Below are 27,211 nucleotides of genomic sequence, written 5' to 3'. Positions count from 1 at the left end.
CTAGAACTGTATGTAATAGAGCTGAACAAAGCTGTTCTGTCCAATTACAGCCAGAACATTATTGTTCACGGATATGTAAGATAAGTTGGTGTTGTGCTCTTCTGTCTGGAGTTCCTTTATCCCAGCCGTACCTGAAACAATATATGATAATCTAAAACAACACTCCCAGTTGTGGTCCAAGTTCAGTAAGTAATGGCAATATATAATATGAGCCAGAAAATCCTATACTCGAGATAAAAAAGCGATTCAAATCAAAATTCTTCTCTCATATTAAAGCCATCTATTTGAATCAAGGATACATCTTAGACGTTTAAATGAAATAGACCTAGCACCAGTCTTAAAGGTATGTTACTCAACTCATCAGATTCATTTAGAGATCAGAATGAAAATTTAGAAACTAATTTAAACTGTACTCTACTATTTCACTCTACCTGATTTTGAAGCTGGCCAGTACAAGCTTATCGGTTGGTTGCCACGGTACCGATAGTATGTTCCATAGCACAGGCCGACACTATCAGTTGAGATGCATGAGGCAGTTTTTGTACTAGTCCAAACTTCTACAGCCGAGGAAGAGCTGATATCATACTTTCTGACATAGTTTTGCTCATCTCTGAGAAGAACGAAGCCATCAGGTAAATTGCAGATCTCATAACTCTGTCGAGGAACTGAGACATTACGGAGGTGTTTTCCAAATAAGTCATAAACCCTCAGTTGATAATGGTAGCTGGAGTTATCGACAGCAATTATCTCTCCTTCTCTTATTACCATTGGCTGACCTGAATACCACTGTTCTGTTGCAAATCGAAAAATTTGTATTCCGTCTTGTGATGGACTGTCGACGCAGAGGCGCTGACACTCTAAAATCTTGCTGACAGAAGTGACAGTGTAGACGAATTCACGGTGCTGCAAGACTGACACAACATTAGACATCGCGACAGAAAACTTGGTTTGCTTGCAGTGGGCATCCAGTAGTTCTACTTGGTTGTTGTTGCAAAGGAGTATATCTCCCTGATCCGTAAACGTTACCCTTTGAGCTTTTCTGTTGAATGAAGACCCATTGAAGAATTTCACTAGCTTGGATGGTAGAAGAGGTCTAAACTGAACTCCAATATCAGAAAAACCTGTCAATGATCAAAGACATCAATTAAACATGTATAGTAACTAATTTTAAGCTGAATCAAAGATGCTAGTTTAAAGAGATGGTCACACACACACACACACACACACGCACACGCGCACGCGCATACACACACACACACTTGTGATTTATCAGGGATTATCTGTATGATGGATGAGCCGTTGAACCAATGAACTAATCGTTACTATAATAAGAGTCGTTTTATCAGTCCATTTGTCCAAGACATGCTAAGAGGGCTAGCAGAAAATTACCTCACACAGGAATTGAACTTTGACTCTTCATTTTCAAAACTATCACCCTCACCACTAGGCTACTATGCCACCTTTCCGCTTTCCAAATAATTAATATTGATACCCTACAGGATGAATTTATTCGCGGAATTATATTTCGCGAAAATTGCCATTTCATGCATATTCACGAAATAATTTATTCGCGGCTGACCACTGTCACTCTCTCTGAAAAGTTAACTCTATTACGTCTACCAATAGAATTAATCCTACGCATGCGCGCATTGCGTGTTTCGTTTTTTATTTACCTAGCTTACAACTACGGATCGATCATGCTAAACTATAAATTTTTTGCTGCGTTCAGAGGTTTTTACGAATATTCATAGATTTGGAGGCCTTTGATGAACCAACAATTTGTGGTAAGTAATGAGTTTTTTCAAAACCATTTACTGAATTAGTTGAATTTTACGTTGGTTCTTCGGTATAACGCAATAATTATTTTTTCCATCCTTACCGCTTCATTATTTGTTTTAGAGTGAGAGATTTTTTATCATACACGCAAGCATAATGACTGCAAGGGTAGTATATGTCATTTTTAAAAGATCACCAATCATTCAGGGAGGTCTTGAAATTAAGGTAGAAGTGACTGCAGCTACTCACGAGGAGAATATATATGTTTTATAAAGAAACAAAAACGCCTTTACGAGCACAAATCTTTGGCCAACCGGCAGAACTTTGCAATAGTAAGCCACGAGGAGAGTTCTGATGATAACCTCCTTACCAGCCATGTAGTAGCGAGAGAATCGCCTTTAACATCTACCCAAGACAGTGACAGTGATATAGAGCTGCTATTACTAAAATAACTAGTCAGAGAGCACCATAACATGCTAGTATTCACTTATTAAGAGTATCAGTTTAATTTTATTGCTTAGACAACCGCCATATAGACTAAACTGTTTGTATTTACTCCATTCATCATTTGTAAAATTGTATTTGTATTTGAAACATTTTATTTGTACACTCAAGTTTATAATAAATTATAATGTATCTATACATGAAATAAAATATATAATTTAATCATGTTTGCTGCAGCGATATCAATGAGTTGGTGTCGATGAAGGGGTCTAGGTTGACTGGTTGCTTCTCTGCCAATATTTCTGCCACGGTGAATATTACTACTTGTCTTTAGTTTTCGTAATCGGAGTAGGTTGTTTCATTCTCAATCTGCAATAAACACAAAAAAGAAAAAATATTAACAAGTGTTAAGGAAGTACAAAAACAATAGCTGAAGTATTTAATGAAAGTGATCAGTTTTTAAACAAAAGAATTAACTAATGCAGTTAATTATGGAAAAACGCATCTGCACTGCAAAGCAAATACATACCATAATGTCCAGATCAGAATTATGATCGTCCTTCACCTCGGTATTATAGATTGATGGAGTTGATTTCAATGTAAAAAGACTAAGAGAGATTTTTTGCGCTGACGATGCCAAATAATTTGTAAAAACCTTGAATAATTTTCAAAGTTTGATGCAATGGCAATAAAACTCGAAGCCCGGCGATGATTTTAAAGAAGTTTTGGAACTCGGCTACGTTTAGTACTTCTGCCTAGTGGCTATTTTTGTGATGACGCCATTCTGCATTTTCTCTATAAAATTAGCTTAAAATTTAATTTTCATATTTGGTTTGAGAATTTCCAACTTAAAAACAAACAGTTTAATTACAGTTTAAAATAATTACCCACGTTGATGACATTATAGCCGATTCAAATTTTTGTGATTACGCAGAAATAGCTAATAGCAGTAAAATAGCAATAGCAGCACTGACTCTGATGGTGGTGGTAGTTTTGTATCGAACTGTACATCATTCTGCATATCTTGTGACAACCTTGAATAATTTTGTAAAGAAATGTGATGCATTGGCAATGGTGTTAGCTCAAAGTCCAGGCAATGATTTTAAAAATGTTTTGAAACTCATCTACGTTTAGTATTTATATTAAAGACCAGCGTAGCGGCTAGTTTTTAAATTGATGCAGTAGTTATTCTCCCTTGTGATTAAAAATAGAACTAAATATTCACGGAATTTTATAATTCGCAGAGTTGCCTGTTCGTGAAATCGCGAATTTTTATAACCAATGAATATTTTCATCCTGTGGGGTATACATGATTCATTATCAATACGATTTTTTGTGGACACTTTTTTATTGATCCGTTGATAATATGGGCTCGTAATGATCAAAGATAGTCAAAGTGGCAATCAATTGGAGAGTGGCGGTCTATTTTCCTGCTCTTCTCTCAGGATGGCGGTCAATTGAAGGTGGCGTTCAAATAAAGGTGGTGTTCAATTAGAGGTTTTGCGGTAATCATCAAACTTCAAGATCTTAAGTATTCACCTTTTGTTTCATCATTTTATGACAACTACTGATTCTTTTGGTTCGAGGTTAACAAGCATAACTAAAGGTCAAATACCCTATATAAAGTTCACTGGGTTATAAGGCGCATCATTTTATCTTGTGTGGCATGAAACACTTAGCTTATTGGTGTGCTTCTTTTGTAAATTTAAACATTAGCATTTCTAAATTAAACACAAATGAAAATAGACATTTCATGACTCAATTTTTTTAAATTTTCAATATTAAGATTTAGACAATAGTCAACTTTTAATATAGCTCTAATAACAACTATTATAATATATTCTTTTATTCGGTGTTTAAATTGGGAATATAATCAAAATATAAAAAAGTTACGAAATACAATGAGGTCATAGGTTTTTATATCTGTAGGAATTTTTGCCACAAGGTAACTGCAAACAATGATCATACTAGATTAGTCATAGTTTAATAAAAATTTAACAATAAAATATTTTAATGTATATATAGAAATATAGTTTGTTAACTAAATAATTGCACTATTGTTTGATCTGAGCATTTTAACTGCAGTCAAGTTTTTTCAATTTAAAACTTGAAAAATTCTGGCAGTCAAATTACCTCAAACATAAAAAAATCGCAAAAAGAAAAATACTTTTTGATAGAATCTACTAAAATTTTCAGTAAGTTCATATTTAATATGTTTAATATATTTTACCAAAAAGTATTTATTTATTTTAAAGTTCAATTTTAATCTGTATATTTGTATTTCAATGTTTGTATTTTGTTTGATGGTCTTTGTTTTCTGTTGTCTTTGTGTCCAGTTATAGCAATTAACATGTAGCAATGAAAAAATGCGCCTCAAAGAGGATTTGATCTCGGAAACTCCATTTGATATAAGCCATGATCTTAAAACCAGTGATATAAACCACTACCCTACGATTAATGATGAATGATTTTGATGACACTCATTGCATTGGTTAAAATACTCACCCTTGCAATGCTTGGGGCTATTAACCAGCACAGTTGATCGTTACGGGTAACGATTATTAAGCTGGCTTAAAACATCACTATTCTTTTATAGATATTTAGACTACTGGCTTCTGAGGTAAATTACTCAAATTCAGCAGGTTATTATTTTATAACCTGTGCATTGCCAAACATTCATCTAGTTAGGTATACAAACATGCGGCCCAAAGCAAATAATCTCATATTTCACTCACCCATCGGCGCAACCACCATTTTGCGAAGAATGCCACAGTCGCCCGTCTCCAAAGCCTGAGCCGAAGAAATGTTTTTCCGATGCCCTTTGTTCCGTCTGATGTTCTCCACGATATGCAGCTCTCGCAAATTTTTACTCAATGTCTTTTCAAGGTCATCGAGTTGCTGTTCTTTTTGGACAAGTCCTTCACTGTATGCAGTCACTTCTGTGTCCATCTTCACAGGAAACTCTCTTATTTCCTTCTTTTTAACCTCGGCACGGCGGCGGATTTCAGCAATCTGTAACAATCACGTGTGTTTCATACTTCAAGTAAACTTCAGCTGATTTTATTAAATATATTTGATAGCTTATTGTGTTTGTTTAAAGAATGATACCTCAATTGTCCAGTTTTTAATATTGAATTCAGTAGGTGTGTTGTTACACTTGTACATGTATAGTTTGATGTCATCATATAGTCACTGTATCGGGACATTTAAAAACTTTATTGATTAATGTTCTATCATTGTCTATTGTTTTGAGAATAGCACTTATGCAGATTTTTGGCAAGCTTTCGCAAAAAAAGTAAAAAACAATAAACCAATTTATTATATTGATTCCTTTAGAATGTACAGACCTTTTAACTAAAAATGATCATGTAAAATAGACCAGTACAAACTTGTGTACGGAGAATTTTTGTATTTATTGCACAACTAAAACTTCTACGTAACTTCATTGACACTTTTGATTGTTTGGCACTACTGTCACACTTTTACAAAGTAATTCATTTCGATATCGACAGAGGTAGATAACAAAAGAAGGCAAAAAGATTATCAGAAAGCCGTTTGAAACCATTCTAGACAAAGGACAGCCTTAAAAAAAACTGTAAAAAATTATATATACATATATATATAATCTATGTACTTCTGTCGATATCAAATATATATATAATATATATTTGATATCGACAGAATAACATGTAGTTAACAAAATAAGGCAAAAGGATTAGCTAATTTCAAATAAGTCTTTATCATGATTTCTCTTTCAGATAGAAAATATGTGAAGAGAGGTATAGCCTTGGTGACACAACAAACAATGACTATATTGATAGAAACAACATACATGTAGTCTAGACAGAAACATATCATACTTAGACTAAGTTGACTTTATATTGCAATAGCTCGTATTTTTCTTTTCACCAAGTAATATTTTGTTTATTTCATTTATGATAATTTATTTTTTATTGTTTTATTTGTTGCTATATCTGTTTTATTTATTTGGATTTATAATTAAAATTCACAATATAAATAAAATTAATTATAATTAAAATATCTCGCCTCCCAACCTGTACTCTGTGTCATTGATGGCTCTTGTAATTGTTTGATTTTCTATGTACAGTTATACAGCAGAAAAAACGTACATATATGGACCTGACTGTATTAGCAAATTTATATGCAACTTTCTAAATTTTCTGAAAAAACCACAAAGAATTTACTTAAATATTTTTAAATACATGTTTCTACACATAATGCTGATTAGAAGGTTAAGACTGAAAGGCTGAAATGGGAAAGAAGCGAAACATGAAACATAATTTGAAATGAGTTAAAATGTGGAATTTGTGATGTGAAATGAAATTTCACATCACAAATTACATCATGTGAAATGAAATTTCATGTGAAATTTGTCGTGTGAATTTTTCATGTGAAATGAAATTTCACATAACAAAATTCACCGGTGAAGATTTGTTTTCAGGTTGCAAATGTGAAAATGAACTTTCACATCTGAAATATAAAAAGTAAAAAGCTAAAAGTGTAGCCATGTCTAAATTGTCTGCAAGTCTTTAATAAGTACTTGTGCAGTTCCGCTGTTATAGGAACTTTTGTTATGTAACAGTTTTAACCTTTAACCTTTTCACTGCATATCTTGACAATGTTGGAGGTAAGATATAGCTGTAACATTACATAAACATAAAACTAACAGTACATAAACATAACATTAACATTACATAAACATAACATTACATAAACATAACATGTACACTATACAAACATAACATTACATAAACATAACATTAATACTACATAAACATAACATGACATAAACATAACATTAACATTACATAAACATAACATTACATAAACATAACATGTACACTATATAAAAATAACATTGCATAAACATAACATTAATACTACATAAACATAACAGTACATAAACATAACATTAACATTACATAAACATAACATTACATAAACATAACATGTACACTATATAAACATAACATTACATAAACATAACATGTACACTATATAAACATAACATTACATAAACATAACATTAATACTACATAAACATAACATTACATAAACATAAAACTAATGTTACACAAATATGTTAACATGATGCAGCATCCTCTAGCAATAACATACCTGATTATCAGTACTTCATCAAACCTTAGACAATGAAGAGAAATATATAAGTTGCAATTTGGATAAAAAGTAAAATTCTATTTAGTTGTAGGTAATATAGGCATTGAGCCACTAACATCTTACTTACCTGCTGTTCAGCAACCAAGTCTACAGCTGCTAGCTTCTCCTCCAAGTTGTAGTTTACAACCAGCTCCTCAAATGTAGCCTCAGTCTCCTTTTGCTTTTTAGTGAAGGTTGAGTGCTGTTCTGAGACTGATGCTATCAGCTTACCATAGTCAGAGGCAAACTGCTTTATAGATTTAGCCAAAGAACGGAACTTGTGCTGTTTTCCTACAGGAAAGAGTAGACAGATTTGAATCCGATACAATCAGACAAACGCTACTGCCTAGCTATCAGACTGTTTGACAAATTTTATTGAACAAATATGTATCTGTGACTCGGCCGGATATAAATACATCATGGTATGATACTATCTAGAAAAAGCGAAGCCCAGACCAGACCTAAAGACGCTTACGCAAACCCCAACTTTTTTGCTCCCTCTTCATTCATTCTGGTTTTGTATTCTGTGTTACATAACCATTAAGTAATATCCTGTACATCAAATAAAGTAGGAGATCTACACTAGATGTCAGGAGTCTTGTGGAGATGATACTCACATAAATAAAAACATACTTACCATCACCTTGTGGTACCAGAAGTTCAAATTTTGATTTCAAAAACACAAAAATTTGAAATAAAAACAGGCTATAAACCTTTTATTTCATCAGTAACGAATAAATATCTTTCTGAGCTTCTGCACACACTATATATAGAGGTACACCACGAGATTCAGATAAAACTATGAGATATTTCATATATTCAAGGAGAAATATGGTTATAGCAGAACTTTTATCACAGCCTTCAAGTGTACAGAAAGTTCTAGAATAGAAAGAGCAGAGGTGGATAAACAAACCTTATCCTTCATTTTTTCGTGACATCATTCTATTGTGGTCTGCCATTTTTGTAGACAACTTTTACCGCTGAAAACGTGAAGCTTTTGCAATTAATTTTTGCGAACGAAGTTGTTTGCAATTTTTTAAAGTGCAATTTTTTAGATACTTAATTATAAAAAATTATTTTTTTATAATTTTAATATTTAACTTCAAAGTTATAAAAAATTATTTTTTATAATTTGTTATATTTTTTATAATTATTTGAGAGCCATCATAAAACTCACGTGGCAGGACAAGATCATCAAGATCATAAACACAGAAATCTTAAAACAGGCAGGCCTATCAACAATGACTGACATACATGTACTTATTAAAAACAGTCTGAGATGGTTGAGCCATGTACTCAGAATGGAAAAACACCGGCTTCCACCTTAACTATTATATTACACTCAGAACTATGTGATGCTAAACGCTGCTTCACACTATATCGTCGGATGAAAGTGTTTTCCTTTCGGCTTTCCTTGTCAATTTTGTGAACCGTACACCATTGGCTTTGACGAAGCTTTGCGGGTACGTCAGAAAATTTGCAGCTGTCAAACTTTCCCGAAATTTCGCCAAGCTTCAACGACCGCTTGTACAATTTGAACCATTTTGACGATAGTTAAACATACATTTAGACGACAATATTTCCGTTTATAATTGTCGCTGCAAGACTAGTATTTGATTCAAGCCTGCGAAATTACGAGGTTTTTTCGCGAAAAATTGAAAAGAACGATGATAGCACTACGTCACAGAGTATTTGCTGATGCAAGCGCGAATGGGTATGGGATAGCGTGAACATTGTTATCAAAGGCAATCACTCAAGTATTGTGGCATCAATGCCAAGATACGGTGATGTAGGTTTCACATATCTGATACGGTGATGTAGGTTTCACATATCTGATACGGTGATGTAGGTTTCACATATCTGATACGGTGATGTAGGTTTCACATATCTGATACGGCGGTGTGAAGTAACTTTTAACAAAATCAAGGTTGAGACACCTATCATCAAGGAATGCCAATCATCCGTGGCTGACATCTTTAATGCAAATACTCTGAGATTGTTGAGCTATGTACTCAGAATGGAAGAAGACTGGCTTTGAGGTCAATTATTACACTTGCAACTATGTGATGATAGCAAAATAAAGGCCTAGGCGCTGCTGAAAGATGTACCTAGGAGGAATTTAACATGGAGGCAGATCAATACAAACTCAGAGCAAAAAACTCCTTGTAATCCAGGTGATTAAAGATCTGCTATCATACATGAGCCACAACCATAAACAGTATTATTCACCTCGACTGACAGCAAGAGAGACGAAAAACCTAAAAAAAATTCCTACGCCAGTACCATTAATGTTGGTTTGCCCATAGAATAGTGAAAATGTAGGTGACATAACGAATTATACAAGAAAGAAATACTTGTACAACAATTCAAACTAGAACAAAATAAATTCTATGAGATGACATCATTCAAAATTTCACACTCACCTTGATTACACGAAGAAGTGAGGTCACACTCCTCGCAGACGACCACATCACACGTTTCACAAGCTAAAGACAACTTTTTGTTGTGGGTGTTACACATTGGCCTGTCATACTTCTCCGGAAATTTCCGATACTCAAGAAATGGTACATACTTGTGGTCAGTCAGAAAGTTATCATGAGCCTACAAATTAGCAGATATGAGAGTGCTACCATGAGTAAACAACTCCTCATCTTTCATATTAAAACGCCCAATCATTGGTTTTTTGGGAGCATGCCTATGTCAGAGATGGCAAATAAAATAATAAATACTGTACTTTTCGGACTGTTAGCCACCACTTTTTTCTGATGATTTGAGCCATGCGGCTTATATAAGGGTGCGGCTAATCTGTGGCTTTTTCTTTCACCGCTAGGGCGTATTAACCAGAATCTCCGGTTAGTGCGCTTCTAGCGGTGAAAGAAAATACGAAACAATGCCTAATGGTACTGTTCTGTTAGGCACTAGATTAAAAAGCGTCGGTTAATACGAAAGAGTGCCGTTAGGCACTGTTCCATTTTAAACAGCAAAGTTGCTGCCACGTTAAATAGCAGCGCCCTGAGTTCTGCGGCCTATGCAAAGGTGCGGCCTATGTATTGTTTTATTATTGTTCTTTGGAGAATAAAGCAGATGCGGCTTATATAGGGGTGCGGTTTATAGTCCAAAAAGTACGGTATTATATTATGATTGCTGTAGATTTTTAATGATGCAATAATTTATCAATAAGAAATTTACACAATAATTTATTATTAGACATCGTTATTATTGATGAACAACAAATCAGTATTTGGCGCAAGAATAATGACATGACAGAAGTTCAATTGACCTGATTAACCTAGTAGTCTCCCTTGTTTCACTTTTGTTTGGTCAAGAGCCCTTTACATGCAAAAACAAAGCAATGGTAAACATTGAGTGATTCTCATGATGAAAGATCATACCTGAGAATTACTCACCTTTTTACTTTTATAAAAAAACTAGGTGAATGTTCTCAAATTCATTAGGTAATTGAATAATTACATAATGAATTTGAATATTTTACCCGAAAAGCTAGATTTTCACTAAAATCCTTTCTAAAACAATACCTCCGGTTTTGGCAAACTTAACCCTTTGGCTGGGTTAACCCACTCAGGACTGTTCCCGAATACCTCGGGAAGAGTTGTGCTCTCCAGGGCCCATTCCCGAAGTACTCGGGTTAAACTTTGATTTGCTCTATTGCTTAGCTGTTTAGGTACATCGGTTTTATTCATTCACCAAACGAAGTTTAAGAGTCTGGGCATCATTTTGATACCAAATATGTGATTGGACAAGAAAGTTTTAACTAACAAATTATGTGATAGATATCAACTGTTTTGGAAATTTGATGATCGCCATATTGGAAAAGGTTTATCCGAACGATGGCAAAATTTTTAAGTGAATTAGATGCGGTAATCAGCTCAGGAGAAGAAAATAGCAACAAAAGTAATGTTCAAGAAGAAAATGAGAATTTTCTGATGGAAGAAGGTAAGTTTTATGTGGCTATTTATAGAATTTTACCGAAAAAAAAACGATAAAAAGCCGAAATTTTTCTTGTGAATTTCTAACAAACTTTATTCTAACAGTGTAAGATATGGATTTTTTTCATGATACACATGATTATAACATTTTTAATCTAATAAAATTTAGATCTTTTTGCAGCATGAACTCATCACTCTATTACCCCATAATAAACAATAGTTTTATGATTTCCTTGTAGAACTACAAGATAATAAAAATTTCTTATTTCATTTATATCCAATTGTTCAACCCACAATTAGTCAAGCATATAGTTCTCAACCTCAACATCTTCTAAAAACTAGCCTCAACCACTAGGCTCTAATATTGGTCGATAGGGCACACTTACCACAGTAATCATCTTCATGACTTTTTGTGTTTATATTTACAGTATCAAAAAATATTTTCAATTTGTATTACCAATTGTTAGTTGCAGTAGACTACTTATTTTCAATTTGTTATTAGGTATTTACCCTGAAAAGCTACTAAAGCACAATTTTTTCTAGGCTGTACAAGAAGTTTGAAAGCAAATAGGTTGCTTACTACCGATCATATTTGCTACATGTAGGTGAAGACAGTCAAGGGCTTGTGAGTGATGATGCCATTGTTGATGAGCCTAGGGCTTCAACACCAATATCTGATGAATACTGCATCAACTAACTTATAATGGCAGCAAATATGCATGTGTAGTTGGCATCAAATAACTCTCACCGTGTCATAATTTTTTAATGAACACACCCTTATTATACATGTATATATTGTTTCGTTTTCATGCATATTCATTTTTACTGTATTTTTTACAATATATTTTACTGTATTTTTACACCTTTTTTTTTGCTAGTAATTGATTGTCTGTTAGCTGGTAACTTGAGTATTCTTTATGCATAATATATTCATAATAACCTCTGCAATGCATTTCAATATAAATTAACAAATTGTTTGATTATATAATTGATAAAACTGTCAGTGACGTAGTGTTGGTTAGAAGCTAGTAAAACCTGTTCTATTGTTCGGAATTGAGAAATCTTTTTTTTTATTTGCTGCTGATAAAGTTTGCTATCAATCTAACATAGGTCCAACAATGTCAGTATCAAAAAACTGCTTGTGAGCTGCTACGAAACATGAAAACTAATTTTGATAAAAAATAAGTTCACAGAATTATTAGCAATTGTGGTCAGTAGAATTTGTAAAGGTGCACAAAAATTTATATCACATTGTAGCCTGGAATGTCTTTGTTATGCTGCAAAAAACAAATCAAGATTATTTTGAAAAGAACTCTAGTTATACTCAATTTTGTGTAGCTCTATTTTAATTGTAAGGCTAGTGAAAAATTAATTGGGCTGGGGGAGCAGTCAACCAATAACTAATTAGTCCTGAATGGGTTAAAGCCCCGCAAAAACACCCGAAAGTCGTGCAATTTATTTTTGAAAATTCAATAAAATCAGTCTTTCATGAACATGCATGGCTTAAACTTAAATTTATTTCTATTAACAAAATCTTTTGTACATAAACATTCATTTACATACATTTGTATCTACTACAACAAAAAAGCTAAAACTATCTACAATTGTCCCTGCATGAAATGCTTGGAATCATTCCTTTCGGTAGAGTCCAACATTACAGCCTAGCCATGTGATCTACCATAGCGATCACTTTTCTCTGTATATTCAGAATTCCTAAAAGTTTACATTACCTTTATCATATGAATTATTTTTATACTGATCAGAAAAAAGATCACTATAACGATCGCAGGAACAAATAAATGTTATTTTATTGTTTTGAATGTCGCGCCGTTGTTGACTGGTTTTTTCAACTTCGATTTTTTCCAATGAGGCGCGATCTCTTTAGCTTTTAGCACAAAGCAACGCCTCTCAGATAATCGTTTCATATTGTAATTCATCGACTGATATCTTGTTGATGACATTTAAAAATTACTATCGTTCATATCCTTTGTTTAACCTTACTAGGCGACAGCTTTATAAACTTCTACTAAAAGCAACATAAATGTCGTTTCCCCACGCAACCGATAAACGACATTTCTGTCATTTCCCCAGCCAAAGGGTTAACAACCGCTGCCTGTAACGTTCAGCAGTGCTAGTTATTAACCCCTAACAAGCACTTCAAGCGTAATTATATTAACCAGGGTAATGACTATTTGCCCCATAAACGCATTGTATGCTGTGTGGCCTAATGATTAAATACGCAGCCTTTTAATCTGGCCTTTAATTAGTCCTGAAATCAAGTTCAGTGCCATGCGGATTTTTCATTACTAGAGTTTAATTGCTATAAATGAACACAGGGTTTAACATAAAAACACAAACAATGAGCTTTATGTATATATAGATGTACTTTTAACCCTTTTGTGACCAGGTGCCCACGGCACTGAAATGCTCAAAAAACCAGGCCAATTATATGTATAATATCAACCTAGAACACTATAAAACTGCTATAACATACCTCTGAATTGTCATAGAGCTCTAAATAAATATGCACTGAAAAGCGGAGAAAGCTATCTACAAGCTGATATATTTTAATGTTTATGAGAACCGAGGTTCCGCTGTATATAATCCGTACACAAATCGCAAAATTTAAGTTCGAGACAAATTATTGTCGATATCGTGGGGCGGAACAAATTAGCCCTAACGGAAAAAACAGAAGAAGCTGTTCAGAAATATTTTGTGACATAAGTATATGCGACGCATATGCTTAAGTCCCAAAATATTTTTGAACAGAGGTATCGTAACTAGTGGACGCAAAGCTAAAATAATTAGAACTCGCATAATGTATACAGAATATAATGTAATCATATCACTATGCCGTTTTAGCTCAGTGGTAGAGCGTCTGGATAAGAAACTTGCTGATGTGTTTGTGGGGTATTCAGTTGCGAGTTTTAGTCCGTCAGAATGCGAAATTTAAATATCAAGATCTTAATAGCTACAGCCGGAATGACACAAAGATCCACATACACACATACTTTGAGAAATATACATTATATATATAGATAAACAGATCTGAACTGTTTAGAGAGATTGTTGAATTTAAATTAACTGAGTTGAACAACCTCTTGTTGATGATACGTAGTTTGCTATCTCTCCGTGAAATTATCTTTATAATTATCAACAAATTATTATTAGTACACTGAGAAAAAAAACAAAGTGGTTTTGCTAATATTAGTCATGAAATGACATGTTTATGAGTATTTTACCTGTTTGTGCTCCTCACACATTTTAACACTGCAGTCTTCACAGAAGCTGGTAGCTTTATTCTCACAGTTTTTAGAGCAGGCTATGGGTGGGAGTTTGCTTTCTCCTGTATCAGAGTTTTCTTCTCCTTCCTTAACTGTAGGCAGTTCATGTAAGACAAGACCGCTATGCAATTCCCTGTAAGATTCACAGTTGATGTTTAAAATGTACAAACTTTTGTTTAACAAGTACCAACGCGCTGTTTAAAAAGTACAAACTTAGTGTTTGGTAAGTAGAGACTTGATGTTTAAAAGATACAGATTTCATATTTCAAAAGTGCAAACTTGAGATGCAGAAATATGTCATCATTAATATTGTTTTGTGTGCTAATGTGAAACATTCATTCTTTGATGAAACGATAAATGTGACGATCAATCTGTAGGAGACGACGAATAGGCAGAACTTCATATAAAGTCGCTGAGATTTCTCAATTTCTTGAAATTTCCATAAACAATTTAGTAAAATTTTGAAGTCGGACAGCCATTCCATTTTTTCTTTATTTTAGCTGACTGCTGGCTCCTTTACTGTTTCTAATCTGTGTAAACATTTGAAATAATTTAAAGTTAGTTGCATATATGCTTAGTTAACCAAGATAAATTACTGTAAATCCTTGTATATGAGCCATACCAGCAATACTTTGTTTAGAAGTTTGGGGTGCAGCTTATACATAGTGGCGGTTTTTATATAAGGATTTATGGTAGTTACATGTGTAGCAATAAAATTTATTGTTGGAGTTTTAATTGTAATCAGAATTTAAACCTTTTTTTATAACTCATACACTGAACACATTAGTGGTCACATATTAAACATGATTTTTATAAGTCAAATTTTATAAGTACCCGTGCGGAGCTAAAAGCTAAAGGTTGTTTTTGACAGAAATTCCTGTCTATTTGACAGTTGAAGTAGGTCCCTTGTTTAAACAGTTTAACATGTTAATCTATTATATGATCATTAACAGGTGGTATTAATTTAGTAAAGTTTTCCAAAAATGTCATTGTAGTTGGTTGTACCCATCCACATTGGTTGCATTTCATAGTAAACAGCAACTTAGTCTATCTGTATCATCAAATCAGTGAATGATGGCGCTGAGTCTATATGTTTAAGTCTATATTCAAATTATTTCATATTGAAAAGGAACTTAATCTATTTGTACTATCAAATTAGGGAATGATGGAGCTGGGTCTATTCTCATGATAACTTTATATGGAATTTTGGAAACTGGTCTTTCCTCACAATCACTTCAAAATGAACTGGAACTCTGCCTGTCTGTTCAATCAATTCTTGTAATGTAGGAACTGAGTCTATCTTCACAATTATTTCATACTGAACAAGAACCTAGACTATATGAACCTACCCACACTGGTTGCACTTGGTGTCCACCCCACCAGCTGTGAAGTCACCCTGAAGGCAGCCAAGACAGAAGATATGACCACACGGCAACCGTCTTGGATCTACCATGTTCTTCAACTCCAGCATGCAGTATTTACAGTTTGGACCATCTGCGGCCATCTTGGGTCAAGGTCACAAAATGAGTCAGCTATTAATGAAATGTATCAATCAAATGGTGTTAATATATAGGTTGAAATGGCTTATTTAGAAATTGTCTCCTCATGAGCTTTCATCATATAATAATCTACCGATGGCCTTCTTGCTGTTTGTACAAATTACATACAGCCATACTTTGACATACGAGCTTATTGTGTCCAAAGACTGAGGTCTCATGTCAGTTCTCTCAAATCTCAAATCAATTTTTCTTATATAGAATAACTTAATACAAATTAATCCATTCCCACCCGCCAAAAATTTGATAGTACAATGAAAAAATGAGTTATTAATTGTTCCAATTCACCACCAAAGCTCACAAAGTAAGAAATACCTATCTAGTGGTTGTGATCTGCAATAAAATGTAACATGTACAGTACTGTGTGGGACTTTCACCTTTGAGACCTGCTAACAGTGTTGTGAGAGAGAAACATGATGGCAACACATTCGATGTGCTAGGCATTTGTGACACTAAGTAACATAGACTTTAAACTTAACTTAATTGAACTTCGCTTACTACGCACACACTAAAAATATGTCTTCATCTTACGTTATAATAAACTTAATTCTAATTTTGTTGTCATTTTCAGGTTTTTACCTTTTTTTTATATTTGGCTCCTTTTGGTGATCCCAAACGGTGATCCGATGCCACCATCATACTACATATTGATCAATTGAAGGTGGCCAGCGAAAGTGAGCCCGGAATTCACAAAAACCTTTCATTAGAAAAAAAAATTCCCTAACACTTTCGAAAAATTTAAATACCTTCAAGTAATTACTGAGTAATTCTATGGAAACCAAGTTGAAGATGACTGCAACTTGTGTGGTTTTTTTCACAACCATTATAGAAGAAAAGTGATATTGTCTAACTTTTTCCAAAATTCAAATATCTTTAAGTGATTACTGAGTAACTCTATTGAAATAAACTAAGTAATAAATGTACTCATTAACATCATGATCAAAGAAGGTCTCAGATGAACCTGCACGTATAAGTACTGGACTGCTTGTCTCTGTTTGCATTCTTAGCGTGTGCATAGATAAATCTATTGATAAGATAGACTAGCGATAGTTTATCATAGTCAATAGAAATCAATAGAGTTATACTGCATACATGTCATGAGACAAGAATTACATCAGCAGTTCAAACAGCGCTGATTGACTTGGTGATGAACCTTTGACCTTGTGATCTCAATTGTTGCTAATATTTTATGTAAGACTAGCTGCATAACCCGTCTACAGGAACGGACTCACGTGCAGCATAAGGTTTATTGAGAGTTGTCTTTCATACTGTAAAACAACTCCAAATATGCAGTTTACTGAAATTGTTGTCCTGATCAGAGAATGCATGCAAATACGAGGTCTGATCAACAAGTTCCAGGAATGGCTGTATTGTTGCAATATAGATAGTTTTACAAACAAACTAAATTAGTCTCCTTCAAAATAAATTTCTTGAGAGTCTATACATTTAGTCTAACGCCGCTGCCATTGCTCAAAGCAGTGACAGAAGTTCGCTTTCTTCAGGGCCCGCAACTCCGAAGTTGTATTTCTTTTAATTGATTCGATGTCTTCAAATCGTTCACCTTTAAGGGAAAATTTTAACTTTGGAAACAACCAGAAGTCACAGGGAGCAAGATTTGGTGAGTACGGGGGATGAGGCACAATAGAGATGGAGTGTTTGGCACAGAATTCATTCACAGTCAAAGATGTGTGTGCTGGGGCATTATCATGATGTAACTTCCAACCACCTGGCTTCGCTAAAGCTGGTCTTTTGCGCCTGATACTTTCTTTCAAGCGCCTTAAGATATCTCTGCAAACATACTGATTAACCGTAGTTCCTAGAGGTAAGAATTCTTTGTGTACTATTCTATCAATGTCAAAGAAAACAACCAGAAGCGTTTTGATCGCTGACCATGACATCCTTGCCTTCTTTGGTCTAGGAGACTCAGGTGACTTCCACTGTGAAATCTGCATTTTGGCTTCAGGGTCGTACCCATACACCCGGCTTTCATCAGCTGTTATAACAGTTTTTATGAAGTCGGAATCATGCAGTACTGCTGTTTTAAGTTCGCTACAAATGTCAATTCTTCTCTGCTTTTGATCATCATTCAACAAATGTGGAACAAACTTTGCAGCACCCTATGCATGTTAAGATCATCTTTTAATATTTTATGAATTGTACCAAAAAAGCCCAGTTTGTTGGCTCACTTCTCGTATAGTAACACGGCGATCAGCGTTGACTATAGCCTTTACAGTGTCAATAGCAGTGACAGTCCTTCGTGATGTTGGAGCTCCACAGCGTTTATCGTCTTCAACCTCTTCTCTTCCTTCTCTAAACCGTTTGTGCCACTCACAGACTTGTGTTTTCTTTAGGGATTCATCCCCGAAGTCTGTATGCAACATTTGAAGGGTATCTGATGGTGATTTACCGAGTTTGGCACAAAATTTTATACAGACGAGTTGTTCGTTTTGATTGGCCATTTTGAAAAATTCGCCGGAAGATCCAAACTAGTCCGTGATTCTATTAATATTGCTTAGCAACGACTACGAATTTTGCCCTAAAACTTTCTGTACTAACTAATTAGGAGTTGTTCTTTCGTTTGCAACCATGAAAAAGTAACTCCGACATAGACTACTAGTCATGAGAACACAATTCCGGAAACTTATTGATCAGACCTCATATACATGTCAATGTTGGGGAGAAAAATGGAAATCTGCAATGTGTCTTGCAGCTAGATGTGTGTAAAATCTAGTAAATATTCTAGATTCATGTGTCTAGATTTATGCATTCGTTTACCCTCGTCTATATTTGCAGTTGACGATCGCGCACTTCTGCCGCTGAGCCCCCGCCTCGGCTGACAGTCTTTACCCGCCGAGCAGTTGACAATCGCATTTTTGCACTCGCCTCGGAATCAATCGCTTCGCACTCGCAATCAATCGCTTTGCGATCAATCGACCCGTACCCGCCTCGCAATCAATCGCCTTGCACTCTCCTCGCAATCAATCGCCTCGCAATCGATCGTCTCGCACTCGCCTTGCAATCACCTCCCACTCACCTCGCATTCAATTGCCAGGCACTCGCAATCAGTCGCCTCACACTCGCCTTGCAATCAATCACCTTACACTTGCAACCAATCGTCTCGCAACCAATCGCCTCGCAATCAATCGCCTAGCACTCTTCTCGCAATCAACCGCCTAGCACTCTTCTCGCAATCAATCGCCTCGCAATCAATGGCCTCGCACTCGCCTTGCAATTACCTCCCACTCACCTCGCAATCAATCGCCTCGCACTCGCCTTGCAATCAATCACCTCGCACTCGCCTTGCAATCAATCACCTTGCACTCACAACTAATCGTCTCGCAACCAATCGCCTAGCACTCAATCGCTTTGCAATAAATCGCCTCGCACTCGCCAACTCATTCATCCAGAAAGCCGGGCCAGGAGACTCTTGCTGTACTTGGGGCGAAAAAGGTCTCCCGCGCATCCCCGAGTGACGCCACAGCCCCAAGCCTAGCTGTGCTACCCGGCGTTGTCCGGGTAGTCAAAAATGTCTTTGCACAGAAAATTGATTTGTATTTAACATATAACAACATTTGCCATTCTATATTTCAAACTACATATCATGAAAGAAGTGTTTTGTGTAGTTGAAATAAATTAAGAGAGAAAATAAAACAACTGTAAAGGTTTTCAAACCAATGTAAATTTAAAATTTCATAGCTTTCAGCGACCTACATCTTTTGATAACGTATAGTGGAACCTCAGTTCTCGAACATAATCAGTTCCAGAAGTTAGTTCGAAAACCGAGTTGTTCGAGATCCGAAACAATTTTTCCCGTTAAAATAAAATAATGTAAATTTTAATCCGCTCCAAGGCGAGAAAACAACTTCGGTAAAGTATTTTTTCAACATTTTACACCATAAGCTGTACTTGTACCCGGGTAATAAAAAAATCTTTGCACAGAAAATATATTTGTATCTAACATATATAACAACAATTGCCATTCTAACATTCAAACTACATAGGTAACATGAGAAAACATGATAGGCAACGTATCAGGTGAAAAGTGTTTTGTGTAGTTGAAACAAAGAGAAAATAAAAACAACTGTAAATTTTATCAAACTTTGTCAAACAACTAACTTTCAAACTTCATATCATGAGAAAAATGTCTCGTGCAGGTCAAACAAATTTTAAGATTAAGACGGCTGTAAAGTGGTTTAGATGTAACAGTGCAATAATTAGCAAGTAATAGCTAAATTGAGTCTGTTTTGCTACGATTACAATATGAGATGATTCGGTAATGAAACAATTAATACGAACGGAGAAAACAAAATAAAATTTGTGAATCTGGTGAATTCAAAATAACAAATCTTGCATTAAAGTGTGCGTATTAAAAAGTTACTGTTCCACCAACAGCTATCCATCAAAACTCTGAATACGGCGATGCTGGTACGACGATATGTTGTGTAAAAAAAATATTGTAGTGTCTTTGTCTGATCGAAGGTGAAGGAATCTGGATGCTATTCTTACTCGAGATAATGCAATTGGCCGCGTGAAAAGTAGTGACCTTAACAGCGATTTAGCAATTGAACCTTAAGAAAAGCCAGAAACAGAGGTTCACAAAAACGGCATCGTGTTTCATAGAGTTAATAAAATTTAATCGCCAAGTTCTAATATCGAGAGAGTCTGTTGTCGATATCGTTTTGCCGGAAACAAGTTAGCCCTAATACGTCGACGACAAAAAAAAATCGTGTGTCACAAAGCTAAAAGAATGCCATAGAATTGTAATTATTACGTCATTTTTGTGTAAAAACAGCAAACGATGAATAGGTTATGTATAGAGGCGTGTACTAACCGGAGATTCCCGTTAATGCGCCCTTGATAGCTAGTAGCGGCTAATAATCCGAAAAGTACGGTACTCTATGAAGCGGACAGACAGATAAACAGACAACGATTGCCGTTTATATAGTAGATAATATTTCAGATTGTCATGCAATATTGTCAGCACAGTAGAACCTTGACATACGAATGCTTTGGTATATCAATGTTTTGAGATACAACAGAAAATTTGCAAAAACGTCTGCTTTGATATGCAACAAAGTATTTGAGACATGATTTTCAATGTGTTAACGTTATTACATGTATATAGGTGACTGATAGAGAGGATTCGGTCTGTTTCTTTGTTAGAAGCATTGACACCTCATTGTGTAGTTCGTTGTCGTTACATTCTTTAGAAACTTTTTTTAAAAAGAGGCCGAAACAGACCTTGGTTGATCACTGCTCTAAAATTTCCGAAATTTTTGTCTTATGATGCCAACACTGGATTGAATTAAAACAGTATGTTGAGGGCCTACTCTGTATTATAAGTAATTTAATTTGTTTTGTTGTGGTTTCATAACTTTAGAACGGATTATTACAAATTATATTATTGCAAATGAGAAAAAAATGCTTTGAGATACAACTCTTTTGATATATGACAGTGGTATAGAACGAATTACATTTGTTTGTCAAGGATCCACTGTAGGCGACATGAAAAGACGAAAGCTTGTGACATGTGGCTACTGTCTGATGTCAATAACATTGTGAGGCCTTTATGATTTAACCAAAGTATGTAAATAGCAACTACACAGGTTGAAATCAGACAAAGATTAGTAACATTATTTCAGATGTTTCTTGTGAGGTTTTATGTTTAGCGTTCTAGATGATTGAGCTGTTCAAAACAAATTGGGTGTGACTGAAACTGCTCTATCATATGTGACCCCGGCCGTTAGAATGTACAATCGTGCGGTAATTCCATTGTTCACAATAGCGGTGCTAAACGTGCTTACGCTATTATATGACTCACCGTCACTATTTTAGTAAACAGTGGTTTATAGTGCATTCAAGCCTGCTCTTTCACATGGTCTTGTTTATTTTTGTGTCTGACCAATCATTAAGTCAGAATTGCCTTTTAACTATACCCATATCGGTGGTTGCTATGGAATTTTTCATAACCCAAGATCATAAATATAGGCTTTAACTACGGGTGCGCGCATGCATGTGGCTATTTCCTGTTTTGATGCTTCAGGCTAGAATAAAATAAAACCATCGCAAAAATTACGGCTCGTTGCTGCTATTAATTTAGATGAGTATTTCTACTTAGAATCTGAGTCAGCTGCCTCAGATCATAGTGAAAGCGATGATGAGGGAGGGTTGTGATAATAGGGCAACCTGAGAAATACAGCTTCTTACGCAATATGAGGCTGCTAACGATAATGCGAGTAATAACGGTCATCCTAATGAATTAAATCAAATTACCGCCTATCAAAGATCAGCCTATCGCTGCTGATAACATTCTTATTCTAGCTGTTGACATCAAACTAATAAGTGGGTGCAAATGTAAGAAATTATGCGCTAGTTTTATGTCGTCTGAACAATTAAGCCTCATTAGAACTGTGTATCAAGAATTACCGAAGGAAACATTGAATATGGTTGTGTTGGGACAAATTGCCACTAGCATAATAAACAAACCCCTCCAATGCACTACGATAAATCTCTGCAGCGTACTCGTGCTACACTGTGTGAGTGTTAAACTACATAAAGAAGCTCTAGATTGAATGGTCACTTGATGGGTTGATATTTCCGCATCCTGATGTCCCCTGTTGTCACTTTTCCTTGACCTTACCATGACCTTCTGTATAGATGGACAAATCTGAATGCACTTCCTACACTTTGTTAAGTTGTTGGACTGTCATTATATGCAGTCATAGCAATATAGCTTGATGAGAAGTGCCCAGTTTGAAGCATACCCTTTTAATGAAAAACTCCAGGACGGTGAGCTTTTAGCCACATATATTGTTAACCTTACCATGACCTTTGGGAGGTCAACCGTCAATCGAATTGGAACAAAAATACAACCATCATCTTTTTCAGGGTTTTATTGTAGATAATGCCAGGTTTCATCAATATAGGTTGAGATTAAGTGGTCGGTTGCTATGGCATTTTGATTGGTAAACAAATACCATCATTTACAGTTCATGAATCACCAACTTTATCCTGCTTAAACTCAAAACGACAGTTTTAGTTCATCACGAGACCTTCTCTACTAAATCTTACATAACCTGGGCATAAATAATCCGATTTGAAAAATTTAAAATGCATTAAAATCCTCAGAACTTGCTGATTTCAATTCCTTAAATAACTCAAAAATGTGGTTTTAGCACGATTGTACATTCTGACTGCCTGGGTCACATATATGTTTGCACTTAAGCTTTCAGGCTGATTTTTGTAACAAAGGTTTCTGATGTCACAAGCTATGGTGTGATCTTTGGCCAACATACAACTGTCAGTGTTGCTGTTCTGCTCCCACCTAGTGAGAGCAGTTCCTCGAAAATGAAGTATGACTGCATAGATTACTGTAAGCAGTGGCTGCTCATGTTTTTAAGAGCATATTTGTTCTTGGCTTGTGTAAACACTCGCTTCCCTTCTCAGCTGTGTGCGCTCAGTCGTGAAAGGTTTTAACCCTTTGAACCCTAGCCTTCCTTGTCAATGTGTGTTACTAATTGTGGGCAATTTGTTCAACAATCCCAAAATTTAGCCTTTGTTAAATATATCTAACTGTCCTCATAATACAATGACAATTGGTAAAACACTAGTAAAAAAAGTCCTGCAAAACACAACAAATGTCACCGAACAGAAAAAAAGTGTTTCACAACTATTTGGGCTTCAACCATAAAAATTTGTGCGAGTTTAAAAACTCTTACAAATATTTACTTTAGCATTATGTCCATTGAGCATAATCGTTTCATGACTCAAAATAAACTAGCGATTATAGTTAGTATCAAATAATTCTTCATTTGCATCCCAATCATCCATGACCTACCAACAAATGAGTCGTATCGATCTTTTCGCGATATCGTTCAATTAAAAATTGTTATTATAATGAAGGAAGTACATAAAGATATTTGAAAACAGTTGAAAATGGAAGTGAAATTTCTGGTCTAATGCCCTGTGTAAAAATTAATTTGATCGGTTTACGCTGTTACTGAGAAACAGCATTAGTAAACCAAGCCATATTATTCCGGCTGTCAGGATTTGTGATAGACCCTACGCAATGCCGAAATACCGGTGTTAGGGTTTAAACTTTAAAGGGTTAATGTTGGATGCCATTCCTGTCATCACCAGCGGCCTTTGTGGAAATTCAACCATGGTTTGCTTGCATATCAGACGTTCTAAAACATTCTAGAGTCTAGACAATCAGGCCATAGCTGCTCTCTGAATTCTTATGACTAGAGTAATGAGGGAAATCCCCACCTCCAGCTACCACAGATGAGTAATTAATACAGGCTAGGCTGGTACGCAGGTTTAGTAGACACTGGCTTTTGTAATACGGGCTAGGCTTGTACATATCCTTCGTTTTTCCGTGACGTCATTTTATCATTGTCGGCCATCTTTATAGACAATTTTTTCGTTAGAAACACGAAGCTTTTGCAATGATAATTTGAAAACAATGTTTTTATTTGCAATTTTTTATTATAGTATCAAAACAACACTTAAAAGTACAAATAATTCAAAGAAAAACGATCGTTTTCTACAAAAATGGTGGCTTTTTCGTGAACGTGCACATGCGCAAACGACTTGATGACGTCAAAAAAAACCGATGGATAGTTGAGACACTGGCTTTTGTCAAGAACTGACAAATATGCAACATTATTGATCAACTTGACAAGTCTATGTAAAGCTCAGCAACAACAATCTAATTGATTTTAGTAATTGATACATTGAGTCTTATCTTTGACCACTTTGTTGGAAGCTTAATCCTTTGAACCCTAACGGCCAGTATTACGGCATTGCGTAGGGTGTGTCAAAAACCTTAACAGCCGGAATACTGGCATTCAGATGTCTCTGTTTACAAATGCGGCTTCTGAGTAACAGCGTAAACCAATCAAATTATTTCTTGTACAGGGCATTAGACCAGAACTTTTACTTCCATTTGTAACAGTTCTCAAATATCTTTTTCTATTTCCTCCATTATAATAACCATTTTATTGGAATGATATCGACAAAATTGATACGACTTGTTCGTTAGTTGGTCATGGATGATTGCGATGCAAATAAAGAATTATATGATACTAACTATAATTTCCATATCAATTTGAGTCATGAAATGATGATGATCGTGTGCTCAATGGATATGATGCTACTGTAAAGACTTTTACTAGTTTTTAAAATCATACAAATTTTTACAGTTTCAGCCCGATTGACTGCTAAACACTTTTTTTCTCAATTGATGACATTTGCTGTGTATTGCCAGACCTTTTTACAAATGTTTCGCCAAATATCATTGCATTATGAGTTCTTTTAGATATATTTAATAAAAGTTTATAAACTTCAGATCGCTTGACAAATTGCTGAAGGGGTTCCTGGGTTCAGAGGGCTAAGACTGGTTTAAGCTATATCGCCATTTGCATCAGCAATTACTCCTAAACGTAGTGTTCTGATTTTTCATTTTAATTTCTTGCGAAGAAACTTCTTTGTTTTCGCATGCTTGAATCAAGCACCAGTCTCACAGCGGCTAGTCTAAACAGAAATAAATAAATCACACTATCAGCGACCGTGAATTACTATAGTCGAAATGGTTCACATTGCACAGACAGTTGTTGACACTCGGCGAAATATCGCTACTAACTATTTGGACTTATGCAAACTACACACTCATATACTCATGTACAGCTACAAACTTTCTTGACGTATCCGCGCTGTTTCGGCGATGCCATCAGTTTACAGTTCACATAATCGATGATAAACGCTGAAAGAAAAACGCCGCCATACGATGATATAGTGTCAACCTGCCTTCAGTATTGCCTTAGAAAAGGGCCAGCAACCCACTTGTAATAACCCTAACACCAAAGCCTTATCTTACATATACCAGGTCAACTTATTTCAAATCATATTAACAACTTTCCATAAACTGTGTGCGCCCTTTTAGTTGCACAATTATTGTTGAACTGAATATTATCTTGAGGCTTTGGGCCTGTAGAACTCAAAGAAAAACAGAAATTAAGTGGAGTAAATAGCTTGTTACAGAATCTCTAAAAAGTGATGTTTTAAAGATAACTGAAAAAATGTAATGACTGTAGTTTGCTCAGTCTGATAGAATGTGTATATTCATTATGAATAGAAAAACAAATTTTACACATTTTGGAAAAAAATGTTGTTTTACGGGTCGCTGGAACATAATGATTGTGGTACACTGAGTCAGGCTAAAGTGTGTATATTTATTATACATTGATAAACTACTAGTTTTAGTATAAAACTCATCTTGCTGAGAAGCAGAAGCTTAGCATATTTTCTAGCTTTCATTAATAATTATCTTAGCAAATGTATCATTAAAAACTGATGTCTAGTCAACCGCAATTTTTCATTTATCAGCCAGCTTGAAATGTCATCGGTCTCTCGGAGATATCTCAAGAACTAGCAGCACAGTCGACGTCAAACTTTAAAATTATACCGAAAATGGATTAAGTATAAGGCAGCTAAAACTTAACATATTCATCTTGACTAAAATGAGGGAAAAACAAGGTGAAACCGCACGGCTGAGATTTCTCAAATTTTTGCCTCATCAAGAGATGGCTATTGTACAAAAGTGTATTTAATGGTGGCAGTAAGAGCATCGATCTTGGCTTGCTGCCAGATCAGCAATGCAGACTAAACTAGATGGAGTTATCACCGGATAATACAGATATCAAATCAAAGTAATCAACCTTGGCTTTGATTTCCTGTACTAATTACCCCCTTAAACCATGTTTTTCTCTTTGTGACAATCGATTGAGTCGTTCAAACTTGTTTTACCAACACTTACTAAACACAATCATTACTAGCAAAACCGCATTTGAGGTAGGTGTGCATATAGTACTTACTTTCTATATCTGCTGTTAAGCTAAGCAGAGTCTAGTGTCCTCCCAACAAGTAGTAATGTCATACAGGCAGACGTTTGACGTTTCGCACTCGATGACTCATAGCGGGCCAATCAGAGGCAGAGAAAACTCCCACAGTATTCGGGAATTCCCCA

At 35.2% G+C, this 27,211-nt stretch overlaps 2 protein-coding genes across 2 annotated transcripts in view; both read right to left on the bottom strand.

Moving 5' to 3' along the window:
* On the bottom strand, nucleotides 1–27,116 carry LOC137398297 (uncharacterized). Its single transcript, XM_068084404.1, has 8 exons — nucleotides 27,060–27,116; nucleotides 15,979–16,161; nucleotides 14,588–14,762; nucleotides 9,822–9,999; nucleotides 7,487–7,689; nucleotides 4,956–5,232; nucleotides 432–1,121; nucleotides 1–131 (listed from the first exon to the last, which is right to left on the bottom strand). The coding sequence occupies exons 2-8, from the start codon at nucleotides 16,131–16,133 to the stop codon at nucleotides 1–3; spliced, it is 1,809 nt and encodes a 602-aa protein (XP_067940505.1). The 5' UTR covers nucleotides 16,134–16,161; nucleotides 27,060–27,116.
* LOC137398635 (uncharacterized) overlaps nucleotides 1–27,211 on the bottom strand; it is a 49,557-nt gene that overhangs the window by 766 nt on the left and 21,580 nt on the right. The window lies entirely within an intron of this gene.

Source organism: Watersipora subatra, chromosome 6 (assembly GCF_963576615.1).
Source record: "Watersipora subatra chromosome 6, tzWatSuba1.1, whole genome shotgun sequence".
In the NCBI taxonomy this organism is placed as follows: Eukaryota; Metazoa; Bryozoa; class Gymnolaemata; order Cheilostomatida; family Watersiporidae; genus Watersipora; species Watersipora subatra.
The sequence above is the reverse complement of the archived record's forward strand: the minus strand, read 5'-3'. Positions and strand labels throughout refer to the sequence as shown.